Source organism: Coturnix japonica, chromosome 11 (assembly GCF_001577835.2).
Source record: "Coturnix japonica isolate 7356 chromosome 11, Coturnix japonica 2.1, whole genome shotgun sequence".
Classification (NCBI taxonomy): Eukaryota; Metazoa; Chordata; class Aves; order Galliformes; family Phasianidae; genus Coturnix; species Coturnix japonica.
The window spans coordinates 5198134-5219570 of NC_029526.1; the positions used below are offsets into that span (position 1 = coordinate 5198134).

General features: G+C 40.1%; 1 protein-coding gene across 4 annotated transcripts in view; it reads right to left on the reverse strand.

The window, feature by feature from the left end:
- The window catches only part of NKD1 (NKD inhibitor of WNT signaling pathway 1), a 110199-nt gene that overhangs the window by 21300 nt on the left and 67462 nt on the right, over positions 1-21437 (reverse strand). For all 4 annotated transcript variants that reach the window (XR_001557617.2, XM_032447070.1, XM_015873516.2 and 1 more), the window contains 2 exons: positions 19210-19267; positions 1434-1540 (listed from right to left, as the gene is read on the reverse strand). Coding sequence is in view for 3 of the 4 variants with exons in the window: in XM_032447070.1 (XP_032302961.1) it covers positions 1434-1540; positions 19210-19267 (165 nt within the window). In the remaining variant the exon portion in view is untranslated. The remainder of the gene's footprint in view (positions 1-1433; positions 1541-19209; positions 19268-21437) is intronic.

The following is a 21437-nucleotide window of genomic DNA, read 5'->3' on the forward strand; positions in this document are numbered from 1 at the left end:
ACTCACGTTTCTGATTCTTTTACACCTTTTAAACATTTACCAATCGCGTAGCCCCTAGCTTACATAGTTAGAAAACTTTCATTTCCAGAACAAGGGAAAAAAATATCAATACTTGGTTCCTTGCCACACATTAATCCTTCTCTGTCCCTCACTGCCTAACATAACATCTTTATGTGAGGATGTGCTCTGCTTAGTTAAGAGCCATGGCAATCTTCCCTGCATTAGTCATGGAGCCTGGTACCAAGTGCTAACCTTTATGGCATGCCAAGAACTACTTGGGAACAAACACAGACTTTGCCGGTACGGTGGAGTTCCAGCTATACTGGCACCAACCATGTTGACAGGTGTCCTCTAATGTTCCAATAAGAAGGCACTGTTAATTGCAATTTATCATGCCTTTCCTGTCTGCAAATATCTGCTACTCAAAGGAGAATATAAAATGTGCCTACAAAGAAGAGTTATCGCTTTGCAAAAAAAAAAAAAAAAAAAGGTAGGAAAGTCACCTCCCCCTGAAGGCACAGCAGCACCTAGCAACAGCTGAGCTGCCTCCTTTTAATCAGCCTAAAACAGTAAAAAATAAATTGTACCAGACTACTAAACCTGCTCCGGAGAAGGAAATGAGCGCCCAGCCATGCTGCAAGGTGGCTGCGTGGTCTTTTAAATAACAATTGAGGAACGCAAAGCTCATTACTGTGACAGGCTGACAGCACTAAAGGTAGAAATCTGCCATGTCTGCTGGAGCGTAGAGAGATGAAAACTCATGCTGTTTCTTGCCAGTACCAGAGCATCTTTCTGTTCACCATGACAGACAACCCTCTAGCTGGATGACAGCACGTTTCAATACTCATATTTATTAAATTGCTCCCTATACAAACAAAACCTGCCAACTGAGCACAATGTCTGCCAGGTTTTGTGTGTCTGCAAGAAAATAGAGCATCCAACTTATTGCCCCCAGGATCCTCATCCTCCTGCCATCTGATCAGGTGGATATACACTGTAGCATGTGAGGGTCTTTTCACTTTGGAGGCCCAGCCACAGGAGGCTGATGGATAAGGAAACTTTCACAAATATCTAAGTCAAGATTCAACCAAGTGCAACAATCCACACAAGTCAACCTCATAACACAGGAGGTGGCATAATAAATTACTTCTAAAAGGATCATAGACAGAGGATTAAAATGAACACCTCTTCTTCCTGTACATTTCAGAGCCTACCAAGGAATTATCATCATTCCGTTTAAACCCAGACATAAAACATACTAATCTAAAAGACCAATATCACCAACACTAAGACACTGAGAATTGTACCAGTTCTACTCCACCCCTTACCTATTATGCTGGAAAGAGCTATATACATGCACCGTTTGATCTACAAGCTATTTTTCTACCTTAATTATGTCACTACAGAGAAACTTCAGAATACAGAAAACTTACTTCAAATTTTAGTTGCTTCTTGGAACCTGCGCGTGTGTCACTTTCTTTTTCTACTTTCTTTTCATCTCCACTGCAAACTCCATCTGTCTTCTCTGGAGGCAAAGCCACTGCAAAAAATATATTTAAGAAAAGAACATTTATAAGAAAATGTCAAAGCAGTCTTATATTTGCAAATTTGTCATCATATATAGGGTGAAATTGATTTCAGCAAACCCGTGTGAGAGGATCATTATACTTGATTTGCTTTTGTGTTCACTGCACATCTAGGATAATTTCAGCAGACAATCTAGCAACAGCTTTTGGTACACAGACACTCCTACAAATATCACCAGAGTCACGGGAGGTTCAAACAGAGTATTATGAAAATACAAGTCAGCAGAACTGTTATTGTAAATAAGTTGAATAATTTTGCAAAATATTGCAAGTATGTGACATGTTGCAAAACACATTGCATTCACCAGCAGTGACTGGAGTAGTGAAGCTGAAATGAAGTCCTCTTTCCTCTCCAGTTTCCCTCTTCAAATACACATAAACTGTATGACTTTCCAAAAAGGTAACAATAACCTGACAAAATGGTTAAAGCTGTGGTTTCTTTAAAGTTATACATGGAAAAGCATATTTCACCTAAATTTGAAGTTAAAACATTCTCACACTTACATGATTCAGTAGTATTCAGAAGAAGCATCAAAATATTATCAGCTATCAAACACATATCACAACACATCATATCAGCAGGACACATACGCTTCTCAAGCAGCTTAAAAGACAAATATCCAGGAACTTACTAACTGTACCTTTGGCTCCTGCAGGGGAACTCAGCCCTGCACATGATGAAATTCAATCTCAAAAATTGAATTCTGTCTAAAATAGTGTTATAGGAATATACAGAGATTTTCAACCCTACTCTGGAACCTTTTAGATATACTTTTTTAGATTCATACACTTCTGCCAACAATGCTATGGCCATACCTCATTAAGCATAGCAGTAATTCTCTTTTCTCCCATCCAAATAAATGTTGCTAGACTGTGGTCCTGCAAGTCAGTACTTTTCCCTTGTGCTGCAGCATTTGCATGCATGCAAAAAAAAACCAAAACCTCAAATTAACCTTCCTTAAATTCATACTCTCAGAAATCCCAAAAGCATCTCTGCCTCAGCAGTCACACTGCCACACTGCAGGCATGGACTGCAATATACACATACTCACACAGTGATAGACTGATTTCTACTCAGACACATTTCTACTTCCCTACATCAAACACAGCTAACTGGGAAGGAATAAAAAGAAAGTTCACATCACGACAAGTTTGTTTCCTTGTCCACTTAATCTGGTATTATCAGATGAGCAAAGATTGTTTATTAAGAGGTTTTTGTAAAGTGCTTGCCAAAATGAAGGCACACATGATAAACATTATGTGCAATACAGAACTCTGGAGTATATCTGAAGAAGGGCCATATGTTTTACAATCTCTGTCCATAAATGCATCTCCAGATTCCTGGAAATTCCACACAATGCCCCCCTCCTCCCCCACTTCTCCCCCCCCCCCCTCTCCATACACATAGACCAACAATACCACAAACATACAAAAGAACATTTGGTTATCTATCCTAAGTCAGCAATGTTGCTTCATTCCAAAAACAGGAAATGAAGATGTAACATGGGCATTCGTAACGAGCAGTTACATAACAGTGGCTCTTCCTAACAATTAAATGTGTGCCTGGATTTTGAGCGGCTCCTTTGTGTGAGTGACCAGCTCCCCACATGGACAGATTTAACTAACCTAACAGAAACACTTGCACGGGGAACTTTTACAATCCCTCACAATCAGTCTCTAGTGAATGTGAAATAAATGAACGTAAGTCTGGTATGTCCCTTAGCTTTGTTGGAACACTGGACAACTCGAAAAAAAAAAAATCCACCACATCACAAATTGTACAAGGATATATGTAATGTCCAGAAGACTTCTACGGGGGTCTTTTAACTCACAAGGGACAAGCATCTCAAATGACATCAGCATCTCACACTTTGGGCTTTGAGGAGCAGATCCTGCACAAGGTGACTGTTCCTTGCCCCAGTGCTCTGCTTATATATGTATTTTTTTTCTGTTGAAGCAACTTGAAGAGCATTCACCACTACGCTTTTGTGCTGCTCTGACAGCCACCTGCATGTGCATGGGGCACCAGAGCTCTGAGGCCACGGGGTTTGTCAGAGAGGAATGATGCCAAGGGCACAGAGTTACCTTCTGGGTTCAGGAACAGCCCTTCCACTGGCAAGTTTAATAAACTTTCTGGATGTACAGTACGCGTGTTCAGATAGGAAGCTTTCACTTTAATGTATAATTTATGTAACAGAGGAAAAATGTGCTCTGACAAATTAGTCTTCTCAAAAAACAAGAGTTCAACTATTGGGAAAGGAGAAGATACTTCTTGCACTACGCTCCTTGAGAGAGTTTAAATACTGTATGCCAGAAATTATCCTCTTTGAGCTTTGCTGACCTTTGATCTGAAGAACTCATTGGCCTTGCTGCTCCAGGGAATTATCCTTTGAAATCAGTTATTCATTTTGGAGCTCAGATGAAATAGGGAAATCTGGTGATCTCATCCTGATGTCAAGTTTCATTCAGCACGGAAAAATGAAGTCTAAATGAGGAAATTTTAAAGGAGAATATGGAGGTATTAAAGTGATATTTATGAGTGATCAAATGTGTTTGCCCGCATATCCTTGTGTGCTGTGTCCAAATCCAATGAACATCTAAAGATATATAGACTAGAATATGACTGTTTTGTCCAAGGAGAAAAAATATTTGGTATTCTGCCTCTATACTTAGTTTCAACTACAGACATGCTCTCAGTTTCATGAAGGATACAAACACGTGCTGAACCTACTTATAAATGAAATGAGAATGTCTTCCTGGGACAGTTGAAACTGGCAGCCCGTAAACAGAGATCCACCAGTGAGCTACATGCCAAGGTTCAGCTGTATTCACAATGTGAACTTCCTTTCAGCTCTGCCAATGATATCAAATGAGACCAGACAAGATTGCTATCTCAAAGGAGCGTGGAGAATTAATAGACTGGTGTTTCCAAACTCTAGGCCATCAAAAATAGGTCCGCATATGAAATATCTGTGCAAAAATACTTACCTACCTCCCCACTCAGATAACAAGTCCTGACAGAAAGAATGCTCTGTACAGATTAATACACTGAGAAGCCTACCCTTGTTGTTGTGGGAATCCACAACAAGAGAAAAAATATATATATTTATTGCTTCTTGTGGGAATAACCATATGCTCTCAAAAACAATGTTCCCTAACAGAATGTTTCATGAATTGAAATACTGCATATGTTTTCTTTATGATGTTCTCTTTTCTTGTTCATTATTAATGGTCTTGTATTCACTTCTATAACCTTAAGACACTATAAAAATGCGTCTGGACAATATTTGAAATTGGAAAGACAATAAAGGAAAAATATTAACTTGGAAAAATTGTGAAATACCATTCTTTCATGAAAAACAAACTGACTGGCTTAAGTGTACTAGCAGATGTTTCTCTCTAAGATTGTTAATTACTACCACACAATTGCTCATAATTGAGGGGGTGAGGAAGAGAGGGAGAGAATGAGCACCAGTTTAAAGGTATAAAGGATTATCCTTGAAGAATTAAGTCTTTTTTTTTTTCTTTTTTTTTTTTTTTTTTTCCAAAGATGTATTCATTTCTATGAAAAGCAGTGGATGATAATTCCAACTGCTCCTTAGGAATCTGCACAAAACAATAAAAAATTCCTGGATTGCTGTGCTGAGTGCACCGAGTATATCATATCAAATACAGGCAGTGAAAGCTTTCCTCCTTCACTTCCATCTTATATCTTAGAATAGGAGGGGAAAAACAGACAGCCAAAACTGGGCTGCACTCAGGTCAAAAAGTGACTGTTAAAATTTTCACTCAGGTGGATTCCCATTTCAGAGTTCTCCAAATCTCATCTGAGCAAGGCACCGTGCTTTTGTAGCAGATTATCTTCTTTCTCAAACTAAGGGCAACTTGACTCTGTTTTTCAACTTTACTGAGCATTTTAATCATCAGGATTAGGAAGATCTTGTGCCCAGAAACAAAAAAGGATGCAACTGTGATGAATGCTCATGGCTAAGTGACAGCTACCAAGGCAAAATTTACACAGCAGTTATGAGAGCCCAGGCTGAATTCAAACTACTTCAGAGCCTATTTGGGATGACAGCCATTTAGAAAGGTATTTGATGGATCACAGGCCTTAACTCTGAAAGCAGAACTATGGGAGATGCTATGCAATTCCACAGTGATAAATTATGACTGGATGTTAGGTAACTATTATCTTAACGTCAGGGTCATTACTGAGTAATTTTTGAGAGAAAGCAGAGCAAAGGTAAAATCAGAGAACTGACAAAAATGCCACCTATGAAAGTCAGCATCTGGTATACGTGAGACAAAATCTTCTAGAGTAAAATATTATTAGACTTCCCTTCAAGTTGGATAGATTGGATTCTAAGCAATTCTTTAATCCTGCAGAAACAATGGGACTGAGTTATCTGTGCACATGGGGAAACAACGAACCACTCTCTAGAATCTGAGTCTTGTGAGGGAGAAGGATAAAAAAAGGAAAATGTTGAAGTAAATAGACAATATCAAGGCACAGAGACAAAGTCACAAACAGTTTAGTAAGAGTTCAAATGGAACCTCAGTAGCAGTATTGGACAGGTGGAACGGATTGTCCAAGTGAGCTCAGTACTAAAATTCCTATTGATGCCAACAAGGCAAGGGTTTCACTTCCAATTTACAGATGTAGCAGACACAGCAGAACTAAAGAGTCAGACAAAGAGGACCAAAGGGATAGAAAGAGAATCAACTGTGTTGCTGTTCTTGAAGTCCCCGATGTCTAAATTATCTGGGTCCATCAACATTTTTGTCATTGCCAATCAGGTTTGACAAAGGTAACTGACATTCTTTGCTGAATGCACAACAACCAGAGGAGTAACAACTATGTTTGGTAGTTCTTGAGAAGTCCCATAGTTAACACTTAAACTCACTTTCAGATCCCATTTTTAGATTCTCTTGGAGGCCAGGAATTAAGAAATATCATCCCCAGTAAGCACACGTGTTGGTTCTATTCCATAGGAGTTGACTGAAATACACCCCCGGTGGAGATAGCTTTACTTGAGTGAAGGTCCTCTTCTCCAGTGGCTAATGTCCATAAGCAGAACTGGACTAAGTAGTGAGTAACATTCCTGTTCCACAGCCACCAGAAGAGCGAATACATAGAAAAACAGGCTCGTGCTGGGTCGCTGCCAAAAACATGTATTCAACTTTCTCTGGCTGAAAGCTGAAGCTGATGAATTAGGCACACCCTTCAAAACAACAAAGATCAAGCTGCCTTCTCTGAAACTTACTGTAGGGAAATTAATTGTCCATTTTAAGTCCAGTGGGACAAATCAAAACCAATTTACCAGGAGCTGTACCAGCAGTGCTTCGTACTAGTCAAGGACAGGAATTTTAACCTGAAAATATGGAGAGAAGCCATTTTCTTCTGTTCCAGCATTACTTGTTGGTCACAACACAAATTAAGGGTTTGATTACACATCACAGAGCAGAGAAAAAAAATAAATCACAATGTTGCTGCCAGCGCCCAACTGGACAGAGACATTAAGCACAGAACAGAGGAATGGTGATTCAGAACATGTGATGGCTTGCATAAAAACAACAACCCAAAATGTTTCAATCATTCATGCATCAGACTCTAGTTGACAAGTCACCACTAGGACATCTCAGAATTGCTATGCTGAAGATCACTCAGATGTTATCACAAGGCATTTTGTCTCATGAATAAATAGTACTCAGACTCACAGGTCTGCGCAACACCACCTCCCACAAAGCATCAATTCACATCATCCCTGATAACTTCACGTGTATAAATCCACAAAGCTCAATATAGAATCATCAAACAAAAACATGTTTAGTTCTGGTGTCATGCTTTGGTCGTCAGGTTGAGGGGAAATTTTTTATTTTCCTACCACAAAAAAAAGTTTTGTACCAAGGATGCAGGCACAAAGGGCAATACAGTCTCTCTCCTCTGCTAACTAGCATGTAACTCATACAGCCTTAAACACTAAACCCAGACTTCTCGCACTCTCTCTAGAGCAAGTTTGTTGAAGGGAGGGAGTTTGCTGAATTTTGCCAGATTATGATTCCCATTTCCAATTAGTTTCCCAACTGGCTGTATTTCATCAACAACTGCCAGATTAAATGCCTTACTTGACCATCTTCACCTAATACACTTTGATGTTCAGTTCTCAAGCTTCAAAATACCTTTTGGATGAAGATCAGACAGCACTAAACAGAATTACTAATTAATTAAGCAAAGTTAAATTTTAAACACTGTTTGTTGTGTTAGCCAAAAGCCTGAACAGAACAGTCTTTTTTTTTCCCCTTCCTCATTGGAGATCAAAGGAGATAATTTCTCCCACCCCTCCTCTACCTAAAAGGAGGCTGGTGAGGGGGGGCGATCTCTATAAACTCTGGTCAGAACAGTTCAGGATGACAACTGTAGCAGCCAGATTTGTGTTTGATCAGTGGGCATATCAAAAGCCACATTAGCAGAACTCAATCTGCTATAACTAGACGTGCCATTTAATGTCGGTAAGTACTTCCTAAGTGAAAACTGTCACTGTCATATGGACCGCTTAGCACTATCTAACAGTGCTATGTGTCCCTGGAGCCCTGAATGGGCCTACAAAGTGCTAAATTCTGTTGCTGAACAGTGACAGATGGGGACACCAAATGATCATTTGTAGCTTAAAGCAAAAGAAGCCAGACCTCTCTTCTCTAAATATGGTTATGCAGTGATCTTGTTTAGTAACTGGTAATAATTTTGCTTTTTAAAATCTTTTCACAGTACAAGCTGCAAATATGCATGTTCACATAAGTTGTTCTGTCTTTAAATTCTTGTCTCTTCAGATTTTTTCTTCCCCTGAGATTCACAAAGGAAGAACAAGAAGGAAAAAAACAGACACTACATAACCCTTTATTCAAATGGAGACTGAGTAGGTAATGTTATTAATAATGCAGGCTTTGATATCAACTCGTTCCCATCTAACTCAGATGTTCAATGGGAAAATCCTGTTTCCACCTTGCTATGACAACAGGGCCTCTGAAGGTATTTGAGCTGTAAGATTCATTTCATCAAAAATGTTTCCCATGAAGAACATCACTCTGACTCACAAAATTAGTCTTGTATAGAGAGCAGTGCTGTGGACCTGTACTGCAACATTATTTTGGCTGTGCTGAATCAGATGCACCTCTGAAAAGCTCTCTGGTAATTAATATTCAGTAGCAGGTTTGGTGTTCCCATCTGCAGAGTCCTACATTTCACTGCAAGAGGTGGGGGAAAATGGAGATTCATCCACAACACACCATACGAATAGAAAGCAATATATTATCTAATAGTCCCACAAATACGCATACATGGACAAGCATGTTCTTGTCACATTCAGATGTGGATGAGGAATAGTACTGAGGTGATACCTCACATTCTGTAAAACATTCAGAGAAATAAACTTTTATCTAAGCTACACACCACCAACTTACTTAAAGTCTAGAGGGCACACAGGATCTCATAACAAGAAATTATTTCCACACAGCAAATACACTATTATTAATAACCACTGAACAGCCCAAAGATCAGAATTAGAGATGGAAATCTGCTGTGCTGCACACTGCTTAAAATGCATAAGTAGGCACAGTTTGGACACAGTCTGGAGCATGCTTACTGGTGAACCAGCACATCCTATTGTTCTAGAGAGCCCATATGTTTTGCAGCCCAAGAGTCAGCTTCCCCCTGCAGCTACCCTTTTGGTAGAAAACTCTGCAATATCCTCCTAAACAGCATCATAGTGAATTTTTGTTCAGACATAATGTCTTGAAATCTGGCCTGCAGTTACAACTTGCAGCAGAGCCCAAGCAGCAGCCACTGTACGGCCCTGGCAGCCTGGACCAGGCACGATGGGTGCTCGGAGCAGGTCCTGGAATGTCCTGCTGCAGGCATGGGAAGCAATCTTCATCCCAACAGTGCTTTGCCAAGAACATCCTTTTGCACCTGGATGGCTCCTCTCTCTGTAAGAACTCTACAGAAAATTTACCAAGTTGGAAGGGACCCGCAAGGATCACTGAGTCCAACTCCTGGCTCTACACAGGCCACCCAAAAAATAAAAACATTTTTTGAGAGCCTTATTCAAATGCTTGAGCTCCAGCAGCTTGGGGCCATGCCCACTGCCCTGGGGCAGCCTGTTCCATGCCTGCCACCCCTGGTGCAGACCCTTTCCTTAACCCCCAACCCTCTCCTGACACAGCCCCGTACCATTCGCTCAGGCCTCTCCCTCACCAGGCTGGCAAGTGCTGGATGCATCCCAGGTACACTTGGCCTTGCCAGCTTCCAGGGCCCACTGTTGACTCAGATAATAAAAGGGTCTGCAGTAGCACACAACATTCTCACCTAGAGATCCGTAAGAGGGACTGCAACTTTCCCCTAAATAAACTTCTTGTGTGCGCAGTTCAGGGTTCCTGGGCTCCCCTCAGCACTGAGCCCCATGCCCAGCCGCCATGCTGCTCCATGAAATTCCTTGGGTAGCAGCTCTTCTACTTCTGGGTATCTTCTTTCAGAGCTACGATTCCTTCTCTCTCTTTTCGTTACCCTGACAGTTTTAAATCCTTTTCAGTACAAAGCTGGGCACTTTCTCTAACATCTTTTACTAGTGAAAGGACCTGGATTGTTGGATCAGATTTATAAAGAAAGAAAAATCTGATTTTTATTTTTTTGGTAGGCTGGGGGTTGGGACTTTCCATCTAACAAGAGCAGCTGGACTCGGCTCGGAGCTCTTTCAAGAGCAGAAATGTTGCTTCGGGTTCATTTCCACAACCCCACAGTGCTGCATTTATTATTTGCTTTTACTCACAAACCAGCTGTGGTTACAAAAAAAAAAAGAAACAAAAAAAAAACAAAAAAAACCCCACCAAAAAGAAAAACCAACGCTCTTCCAAACAAATTACATTTTATCTTTCTCTCCACAGGAGAATAAGGTTGACTGCTACTTGTGCTTTGAGGTTTGGATATGATTGAGATGAAACATCTGTTGAGAAAAAAGGTGTGGGGCGGACTTTTTTCTGCTAAAAATATCATGTCTTTTTTTTTTTTTTTTTTCTTTCCACCAAACTTGAAACATGTGATGAAATTCAACTTTTAAAATACAACCCTGGAGCTACTTGAAACTATAAAAGTCTCCTCAGTATCTGAGGCAAGTCAGAATTTCCACTGTTCAAGCTGGGCTTTTATGAAGAGCAGACTTTAGAAAAAGCTGTAATCTGTCTAGGTAACAAAGGGCACTTGTTCTGCCTGGTGAGGTAAAACTTTGGGTTTCTGTAGCTACTGCAGCAGAAGTGGAGTTGAAGCACACAAAAGCACCCTGACTGATACACACTTTGAATTTGGAGCAGCAACGGGCAAAAGCAATACGCCTTTCACTGAAATTGCCTCTATACGTCTGCGTGTACATGCCTGTGTGTTTGTAAGGTTCAGAAGATGACAGGTTGTTGTGTCTCAGCTCTCCAGCGCTAAGGTTCAGGCAGTTCCCTAGCTTGGCAGCTACCTAGCCATCCGTATACAATGACAGCTCCTGAATTAAATGCCAGCTAGATAGCTCCTACTTCTAAATGCATGACAGAAATACAAGAACTATTTAATCCTGCCATAAACCGTACCCTCCCATTGGGCACACAGAGATAGGAAACCCCTCCAGGTAGGAGGGCCTTAAAGGAGCACGCACATGGGACCTAAACAAAAGCCTGTTGAAGAAAGCTATCAAAATCTCAGCAAAAGCTCTGGAACTCTGTGTCAAGGTCAAGTGAAGCAAGAGAGAATGGGCAATATTAGGAATATCTCAGAGTTAAAGCGGGACTTGCCTACTGAATACAGCATTCAAGGTTTCATGTAAAGGCCAGAGGACTGAAATGAATATATTATCTTCTGAAATAGCAAGGGCCAAAACTTACTTCAATTACATGAGCAAAATCTGGAATAATTCCACGAACACCAGCATGAGAGTACTATCTGGCCCCAAATCTTTGCCTGGAAATATGCTCTAGTTTCACATGAGCAAAAAAGAGAGAGTCACAAGAGAGTCAGAGAAGAATGGCATTTTGACTCACTTTTCAAAAACATGTTTAATAAAACCTCCACGAACTGTGGTCAAAGCTACAAGAAAAATAACTGGTAATAATCGTTGCTGGGAAATTAAAAGTAGAAAAGGATCTTTGTTCTTCAAGTAGAATAAATGAAACCACTGGTATTCATCATGTTTCCAAAGAAATTGTTTTCAAACTCCAAACTGACTTGTTCCCATATTTCATTCTTTGTTCTCAGTGGTGTACGTCCTGGGGCAAAGTTCAAGTACATTTTTATACTGCTGTACATGTACAGTAATGTACCTTTACCTCTGCGCCATACATAAGATCTCTCCCAGAAGCTCCTGAGCTCATCAGTTTGCCATGTGTACCCGATGCCATACCCAGCACCTAAGCCCCAGCCTCACAGAGATGTCACCACAGCTGAGGCAGGGGAGCAGGACCAGCAGAGCTGGGTAGCTGTAACCCAGCCACCTGGGCTGGTGATGACTATTTGACAGCCCTACCCATCGGCAGCCAGCTGTGCACCAGCATGCACTCCTGTGAGCGCCATGATTGCTACCCAGCTTATATGAGCTCACTTGGATAAGCCTCTACATGCTCCTTCTCTGAATCACAATACTGACAGCTCGAGAAAAATGTCAATGTCCCAGACTGATTTGGTGAGTCCTGGTTACTCAGGCCCAGAACTTAAATCTCTCATGCACAGAATATGAGTCTCATGTCACTGGTACATATTTATTGTCCCTGTCTCAGTCCACCTACACAAAGCTTCCCTCAGGCTTCACACAGTGGTGTGAACAAGCAGTTAGATACCACAGTCTGCTGTCTACACTCACTTTTGGGATGTGGAAGGTAACTGCTATAGTGTCCCTCTCTTTGATAAGATCTCCTAAAAGCTATTACCTTTTGCTCTTTGATTCTCCTGCTTCTCATATGCATCCTTGAGGAGAAGCAACCCAACTGACATCTAGACATAGGTTTTCACCAGCTACAGTCCCAGGAGACTTTTTGTCTCCTAGAAAACTTGTTCATGACTGCCACAGAGCTGTGAGTGAATGAATATACTTATTGTTAATTGATCACTTTTAATGACAACTCAGAAAGAGCACTAGCTTCTCTATGCAAGTAGGAAAAGTTGCCGTCGTATGTAGAAGGAAAAACTATAGAAAACTAATATTGTTATAAATGCTCAAACACAAATATAATGTTATTTTAAAAGCTTTCCATCTGTAAGGTGTTCACTAAGTGTCAACTTTTTGCTTCTTGAAGAACTCGTTCACTTCCCTTTTCATTACCTTGGTTTTCTACAGAAATACTTTCTATACTTCACACTAAATTAATATTAAAATCTGGCTTTCTTCAGTCACCATAAAGAACAGAGACCACTTGTAACTGAGGAAAGTTTTACAGTGTAGTATATTTTCAAATCCTCTCTCCATAACATTCTAAGGGATAGGAGAACAGGCACAGATGCAAGAAATCCTGGGCTCTGTTCTCAGCTCTGCCATTGTGTCCTTGCATTCAAGAATAACAACTTCCCAGGACTGCTGAATGATCTGAACATAGAGATCACTATAGAACTATTACTTACTGCAGGTGTGATCTTCCCAGTCCACTGCAAAGAATTAACAACCAGACCAAAATCCTCAAACCACAAACAAAACACACCGTTTATCAAAAGCAACCAGGCAGCACCAGAAGGAGGTGGGGGGCTGGCAGCTACAGAGAGTGATACCTATGCACAGGGAACAGAGCAGAAGAGCATGTTCCCTGTGCACAGCAGCCGCTCGGTGCGAGGGGCAGGATCACTGCTGAGGTGACAGAACAGCCCATTCTGCACCCCACTTGCCAGCATGGGCAAGAGCTGTTAGACACCACAGAGGGCCATTCTGGAAATACCTGGAGACCACTAACTCTTTGCACGCAGCTACAGACAGCCATTGGATGGCAACAGCCTTTCATCACTACTGACCTGGCTGCACTTGAAACAGCAGCTCCAGAAGCAAAAGCTTCTGATCCAAATACCAACCCCCCTCAAATGGAACAGCTAATGTTAAGAAGCAGTTGTACAATTAAAAAAAAATAAAAATTAAGTGCCTCATGCCGTAAGATTTTCCTCCCACTCATGGCAAACAGCCTACCTGCTTTTATAATTTCCTGGATCTGTGTATGACCACAGGAAAACTTCTGCTAATCCTACCAGTCTCATGTTCTTTGGTGACTTTTATTCTAACTGCCAAACTAAGCAGTTTTCTCTTGGCACCTTCCACTGCTCCTTTCCCCTCCTCCCTCTGTGTTCTTTGGTACTTCTTCCAGCTCACGGTCACCAGCTTATCAGCTGCCAGTCCAGCAGGAACTGGCTGTGAGTCGGACAGGGGTGGCTGGTACCAATGGGACAGCCTAAAGCTGAAGGTATCTCTCCGATTTGTTTCATTTTGTTTTGTTTAGTAGCAATGAGTACATAGGAATATTCTGACACACAAAAAAACTACCATCAGTGAGCAAATGATCTTCAGAGGCAATCACGTAGCATATACCTGTGTACAGCAAATCCATTATAAGAGTAGAGAATTAGCAACAAGTCATTAAAATGCTGAATTTACACACAGCAACCACCCCAGGCTGACCACAAGAGCACTTTGATGGTAGAATTATTTGCCCTGTTAGCAATATTAGTGGTGAACAGGTATCTGGTTTAGGATCATGACCAAAAAAGGAGATCAATAGTACTAACAACAACAGTACAAAGATAAAGCAACTTCATTTGTGTACAAATGCAGTCTGTGTGTTTTTGTAGATAAACTGATGTTTCATGAAAATACATAGGAAATTATTTATGCCTTAGAAAATAAATGAAAAACATCATAACCAAAGGCATTAACTAGGAAAGTGCATGCAGCTCAAAAAACTGCTTTTTCTTACAGTCTCATAACTCAGCCTAGCAGATTACGCAAAGGTGTTGCAACTAAGAAGAACAAAGTCAAAAGTGTATTGTGTGCAAATAGCATTTCCATAGCATGCTTGGTGCATCTCCAGCCTTCTGTCAAGAGAAAAATAATCAAGATGTCATCCTTGACTAACATATGAAACAGGGCACAGATTGCTATCAGATGAGGCAGCTCCTCTGACAGGTACAGGACTAGACTGATCTGACAGACGTGTAAGATTTCTAGTTAGCAGAAACACTTAAGTCATCATTTTCAGGAGAATGGTGACATGAGAAATCACATTACCACATACCTAATTTGAGCGATAAGTTTTGTGTCTCCTGAGCTTAGAGATTTCACCTTCAACTCCAGAAAGCAGTTGATGCGGACTGATAGCTATATCCCACTGGGTTCTACAGAGGTTGTATTGCCAAAAGTAGGAAATTGCCTCATTTCTGTGATCAGTCTCAGTCAGAGTGGGATTTTCCTGCTACTGGTTCAGAAATCACAGGCATGGAGAAAACAGGGTGCCCTGGAAAGCTTCTGATGTTCAGATGACAGTCCACTTCATAAAGACACAGAGTGGTCAGATAAGAAAACTCTCTTGGTCCACAGGTTTAGCTGTAACCATTCCCCAAAAGCTCAGGGGAGAAAAGTCTTGGAGAAAGAGCAGGTCTCTCGAAGGATTCATTAAGAATCATGCTTACACCTTACGAACTGAAAAAGAGGATAACTTTGAGCCACCCGTGTAATCTTCATGACTGGAGAGGGACTTGCTATTGACACCATTTTCTGTACCTACCTGCCATTTTGGCTTCCCCACTGAGACAAACTGAAAAAACATCTCCTAACATCCATACTAGCTCTCTGTACAACTTCTTTCAGTCTTCAACTTCTTTCCCTGGTCAATTCAGTCCTACTGAGATACTATTCTAACCAGTGGTGAGGAAAATCCATGCTCTTAGTTATCTCCTAGATGGGAAAAGTGGAGCACATGCTTCCATGCAGATACTGCTGGATAGCAGATTTGTAAGAACAAGCATGGGATGTGTATATATAGCCATGGCGGACTGCACATCACAAGTACTCTGACAAATGAAAGTCTCTGAAATAAAGAGAGAGAGCACTGGTAACGTTGGGATGAATGTTGCAAATAAATCCACAACAGAAACAATTCCTAATTGAATTATTTTTGAATTATTAGTGAAAGAGGAAGAAGGGGATCAGAATACAACTGACTAATATAATAAGAGACAGACGTTTCCATCAGTCTCTTTCCTATCAAGAAGAATCACCGACCATGTAAGAGAAAATTTAAAAATTCAATTTACAGTAGTTTTCCCCACAGTGAAATCAGAGGCAGGTGCTGCATATAACGGACAGTATATTGGTCAAACTGTTTCTTTCTGCACAGCACTCAGTAAACAGAGTAGCCACTATTGAGTTCTAACCTCTTGTCATGCAGCAACATTGAGTCAACAATCCGCTCTCATGGCTTAATGCTTTTGATGTTTACTTTGTTCTTTCTATAGTTCAAAAGAAAGCACTAATGCACCAGTCCTCTTACCAAATACAATCTTAATCCCAGAATCCCGAGCCTTTTGCTGTTGGCCAGTTAAGTCTGTTAAGACGAAAGGATTTGATCAAGCTTTACATAACAACACAGAAGTTAAATCCAGCAAAGAGAGCTCTTTTTATCTGTACTGCTCAGACGGCTAAGAGATGAAAAAAAAGAGAGAGAGGGAAAAAAAGGTAATGAACTTGGCTATGTAAAACAAAATAAGGAATTCAATTATTTCTCTTATTGCCACTTTGTCTTTTCAGTGAGTCTTCTAAAGAACTTGGATTTATTCTCCAATAAGGTCTCCAAGTGTGAAGGCTATAGCTTTCCCTTCACCCAGAAGAACTGCTGCACCTGCTGTGCTTTTTTTGCAAATCTGAGAAACGTGTCCTTTTCATCAGGAGTTCTCCTGATTTAAAAAATAAATACATAAAGTAAGCATTGTAGGTCAAAATATCATGAGAAGAGGAAAATGATTTTGTACTTGGGAATCAGATGGGACAGCCTAGAGGAAAGATGGGACATAAATCATTTCAAGTAATTAATACTATATAATACTTCTAATGCAAGATCTTTATTTATTTATTTGCTTTCCCTTAAACTAACTGTCCCCACCCCTACTGTGTATTTAAAGGCAGAACATAGTCCAGTGATGCTTGCCTGATACTTGGTAGAACTGGGATCAAGTCCTTTGTGAGAGTTGCCCAGTTAACCTTTTCTTGGTATGTCACATCTCCCTGTCTCTGGATGACATGAATGTATATATACAAAACACACATTACACTTTCACATAGGTAAAGACTGTGATGTCAGCTGCTTCACAATTAGATGCCTCAGAAGTAATAATGTACAACTACTCTTGATGGTATTAAGCTGGAAAGCCTAAAAATAAATCTAATGAATACAGTCCTGCTGCTGACTGGTTTAAAAATATTGTTTATTGTACGTTCTGAGTGCTAAGCAAGAGAATTCCTCACAACAAGGAAGAAATAATAAGAGGTAAGTAAAAGAAAGACAGGAAAAAAATGAAGCTATTTACCTTGTTGGAACTTAATATCCTGTATTAAATAGATTCTGCTAACATTCTGAAAATTAGTAAGCCACCCCTTAGTACAGTATTGGCCTACGCCAAGCAGAAGATGACAGACATTCTTCATGTGGAAAATCTTTCAAGATTTAATTCTGTGTCCTGCCTGTACCTCAATTTTCTTGTTTCCCCACATTCTGAAGTCACAGATGTGGTTTATCACATATGCACAACATACCCTAAATACATACAAACACTTAATGGTCTTAGCTACAATGCAGATGATGCAGGCACAATTCCTTATTTCACTGAAACCTGTTCAGTGAGAAAAATGACCTTTGCAATGGCTGGTGCTTAAAATGAGTCTCCTACCAGCAGCTCTTTGGACTTTTTCAGCTCAGTCTCAGCAACACCCAAAGAATGACATTACACCACTATTACCTTAAAAGCACTGCTATTCTGCATCCTTTTTTGATCACGGGTAAGAGCAATGTTTTTTGATCACAGGTAAGCAACATAGAACAATTGCTTAAGATTTCTCTGCTATGAATCAATCAGTAGTCCGTGAAAGGAACACGATAGCGGAATATTATGAAGAATGTTCCAAAAACCACTCTTATAGTCAGAGAAGGAAGCAAAAGGTAACTAATGTCACAAGCTCAAAGGAAATATAGGGAAGCTGTTAGTAACTTAGTACATAATAAAAATAGTAGTAACAATTAATATGAGGTCAGTGTTACAGGTACCATTTATTTTGACATGAAAGAAGTATTTCTGGTATCTGCAGTTTCACCAACAGACACAATCCCACTCATGTTGTACAAGCCAGACACGACTACTAGGCTATCAAGGCAAAAAACATCTCTGTCACAACTCGTGATCAAAATTTACAACTTGATTTTGGCAACTGGATTCTGCCAATACACAAAAGGGAGAGGACCCTACCTAACACCCAAACTTTGTAAGCACATTCAGTACAGCAAACTCTTCCTCAGGGATGGAGCAATCTGCTAAAGAATACACAGCACATAATTACACACAAAGTCTTCCTGACCTCTCTAAGGACTACCTCTGTCCCCCTTTATTTAGACTATGGTCTTAACAATTTAAAATTAAAATCAATATAAAATTGATTACAATAATTTTGTTACAGCCCCAGTCATCTTCTCAACATAACTATCTACCACCAGGAGCAAACAACTTGATTATAAAAGGAGAGCACTTTCCAAGTAAAGCTTGGCATAGTTTTCTGCTTCAAATGAGTTAGGCAAACTGTTTCCACTAACCTGTAGTATAAATCTAGCAAACAGCCTGTGCAACTACTTGTTGTGCTAGAGAGAGAAACTCACTGAGTTTCTGTCTGCTCAATTCCTTGTTTGTTGGGAAGAATTACTAACAATGTCATCAAATTAATCTCATCCATTCATCAACCCCCAGTTGTCGAACAGAAGCTGAGCACTGTGTTCTGACCTTACTGAAGGTCTGAGAATGCCCTGCCCACTCAGAGATCCTACCCCATTGCAAGGAGAGGCCTGGTCACAATGGAAGACATGAGATGAGTCTTGGAGACAAGGAATTATCTGAAGCAGTGATGATTCCATTCATATTCAAGAGAAGTGAACTGTGTAAGATTTTCTGATCTTTTATAAATTAATGCAGTAGTTACCAAACCTGGTTTATTTATCACAGAAGGGTGAGCGGCATAGCACAAAGCTGAACGCAAACATTTCCAGTGATTACATTTACCAACTTTGCTGGATACAGTAATATTTACCACTGCTACGCTGCCAATGGAAGTACCTGGACAAAAATGCTGAGCTCTTTAATGAATATATTTGGTCTCTATGATATAATTGGATGACTTTTTTGATAACAGGAACTCAGTGATATGCAATACAGAAACAATACCTTGCTACCATCACGTCGGCTTTGCCCAGAGAATGAAACATCACCATATCAAGAGCCGAAATGTTATATATGCATTCCTATATTGGACTTGTTCACTGACTTATTCCAATATCCCTTAATAACAATCACAAAGTTTTGTTCTTTAAATACCTTCTAGATGAAAGTGCTCATCACCAATAGAGTCTCTGTAGCCTTCTCCAGACAAATCCTGTTAAAAAAAAAAGAGAAGAAAAAATAATGATGATCTACAAAGGTATTAAGAAGATACACATGTCATCACTAGGATTAATTAAAAACATTTAATGGAGCATTATTGTCAAATTCCAGGAAAGAAGTCAAGGCATATGGTGCTATTTTAGAATGTTCTGGACATATTCTAAGACAAAAATTGAATGGAGATAAACAGATTGTGTTCATATACAAATCATTCTACAGAATACTTTAATATTTAGCATTTCAACATTCAGTCAATCAAGCAAGATTTTTTATATATATATATATATATATGAATGGAAAGGCTAAAAGAGAAAAGTCCTTTACTACCCACAGACAAATGTTATCACTTGGTTCCACCAACAAACAGAAAACTTTCATGCACCAGAGGTCACCCAAGAAAAGCAGCTACCAGAGTCTGAAGAGCTGCCTGATACTTCTGTCCTGAAACTAATTAAATTTTGTCAGCCCCAGTATGTCTAGTGGAACACAGAAGCAGCGGTCACTGATACTCAGATGATTTTATCTCAAACCCAAGAAACAGTTCTCTAATAGTGCTGAACTTGCAATAAACGGGCATCAGTTGGATTTGCAGCTAATCCCACTTATAAAGATCCTGAAGAGTATTCTTACGCTCCAATTAGCAGATCATTCCAACTCCACCTCTCCACCACAGCTAAGCCATAAGCGATCACAACTAGCCTTCTATTTTGCCTTCTTGCATTCATTCCAAATACTCCAGGCATTACCATAATGTCTCTGCTCTTCCATTACAGTCAGTCTTCCTGGATTTTCTACAAACACTCTCTGCCACCGATAAATATTTATGGTGATGAAGAAAGATACAGCCTTGAAAAGCTCAAGCACTGCACTCACAGCTATTTCAATTTCACCTACAAAACCCTATCAGGAATACAGATTCAGCATTCCCTGCATTATCCTGGGGACTGTGAGCAGACACTGGGGAGCTTCTGGCACAAGGCGAGAATAAGAGGAAAAAAAACGTGAAAATGAATGCCTGGTTGTATTCACAGCTTTATGTGTTCAAGCAGTTTTATCATGACAAATGCAGTTCATCTTTTTCCTGAAGAAGCTGACAGAGATTCTTTTCTAACTTGCACATGCATAAACTCTTCAAGATTAGTTATCCAGAAGTAACTAAGCCACAAAAGCACATCTTAGGAACTCTTCAGCATTAGTTTCTGCAGAAGCATTTTAAAAATCAAATTCCATGAACAGTGGGACTTGATTTGGGGTTACTAGGCCAGAGACCCTGAAGATATTGTTCTCCTCACAAGCACATACCCTGACATTTGGCCCAAAGATAAATCTGACTGCATTAGGAAATGCTGTCACCTGGTAGAGCACGTTGGGATTTAGTATAGCATGACACTGCTATGAAAGCTGTCAGAAGCAAATCACAAAAGCTATTTTGTTTATTTGAGTTCTACTTCTATAAGGAAAGGCTCCTTATGAACAAGCTCTAATTAATATCTATCACCGACTTAAAAATAATGGAAGAAATGGACATCATGAACAAGAAAAGCCAGGAAATGCTGGCGTAGCAAATCACATTACTGCAAGGAAGATGGTCTTTCCAGCAACTTGAAAAAGTTAACATACTTTTGTTTAGTAAAATTCCTCCATATCATCAGCTTTCAAGAAGCTCTCAGAGCACAGCCTGACTGCTCTCCCAGACAATGAGATACACACAAGTGACTGCAGGAGCACACATGGCCCTCCTGCTCTGTCCTACAATGGCAAGTATTTAATAAACGCTTTTTTTATTGAAGCCAGAATTCCTGCCCCTCCTTTTGGTTCTCTTGGTAAAATACTTCTGATTTTCTGATCAGCAACTCTGCAACGAGTAGGTATGATCTTAATAATGACACTGCTCTGAGCAGAAAGCTAATTGATAGTCTTCATCTCTTTACATTTTAAGGAAGCAAACGGTGCACCTGGGTTTCAAACGCTGCCTGCCAAAATGCTGTCATTAATCTCAACCTCTACAAAAGTCACAAGTCATTAATTTTTATGTTTTTTTTTCAAAAGATGCCACTTACAAAGTAGCATGTATTTGTTGATGGAAAAGGTACCAGCAAGTAACTCAATGCAGATGAATGGAGATGAAGGAGAGAAGCAGTAAAGCATTAATATTCTACATG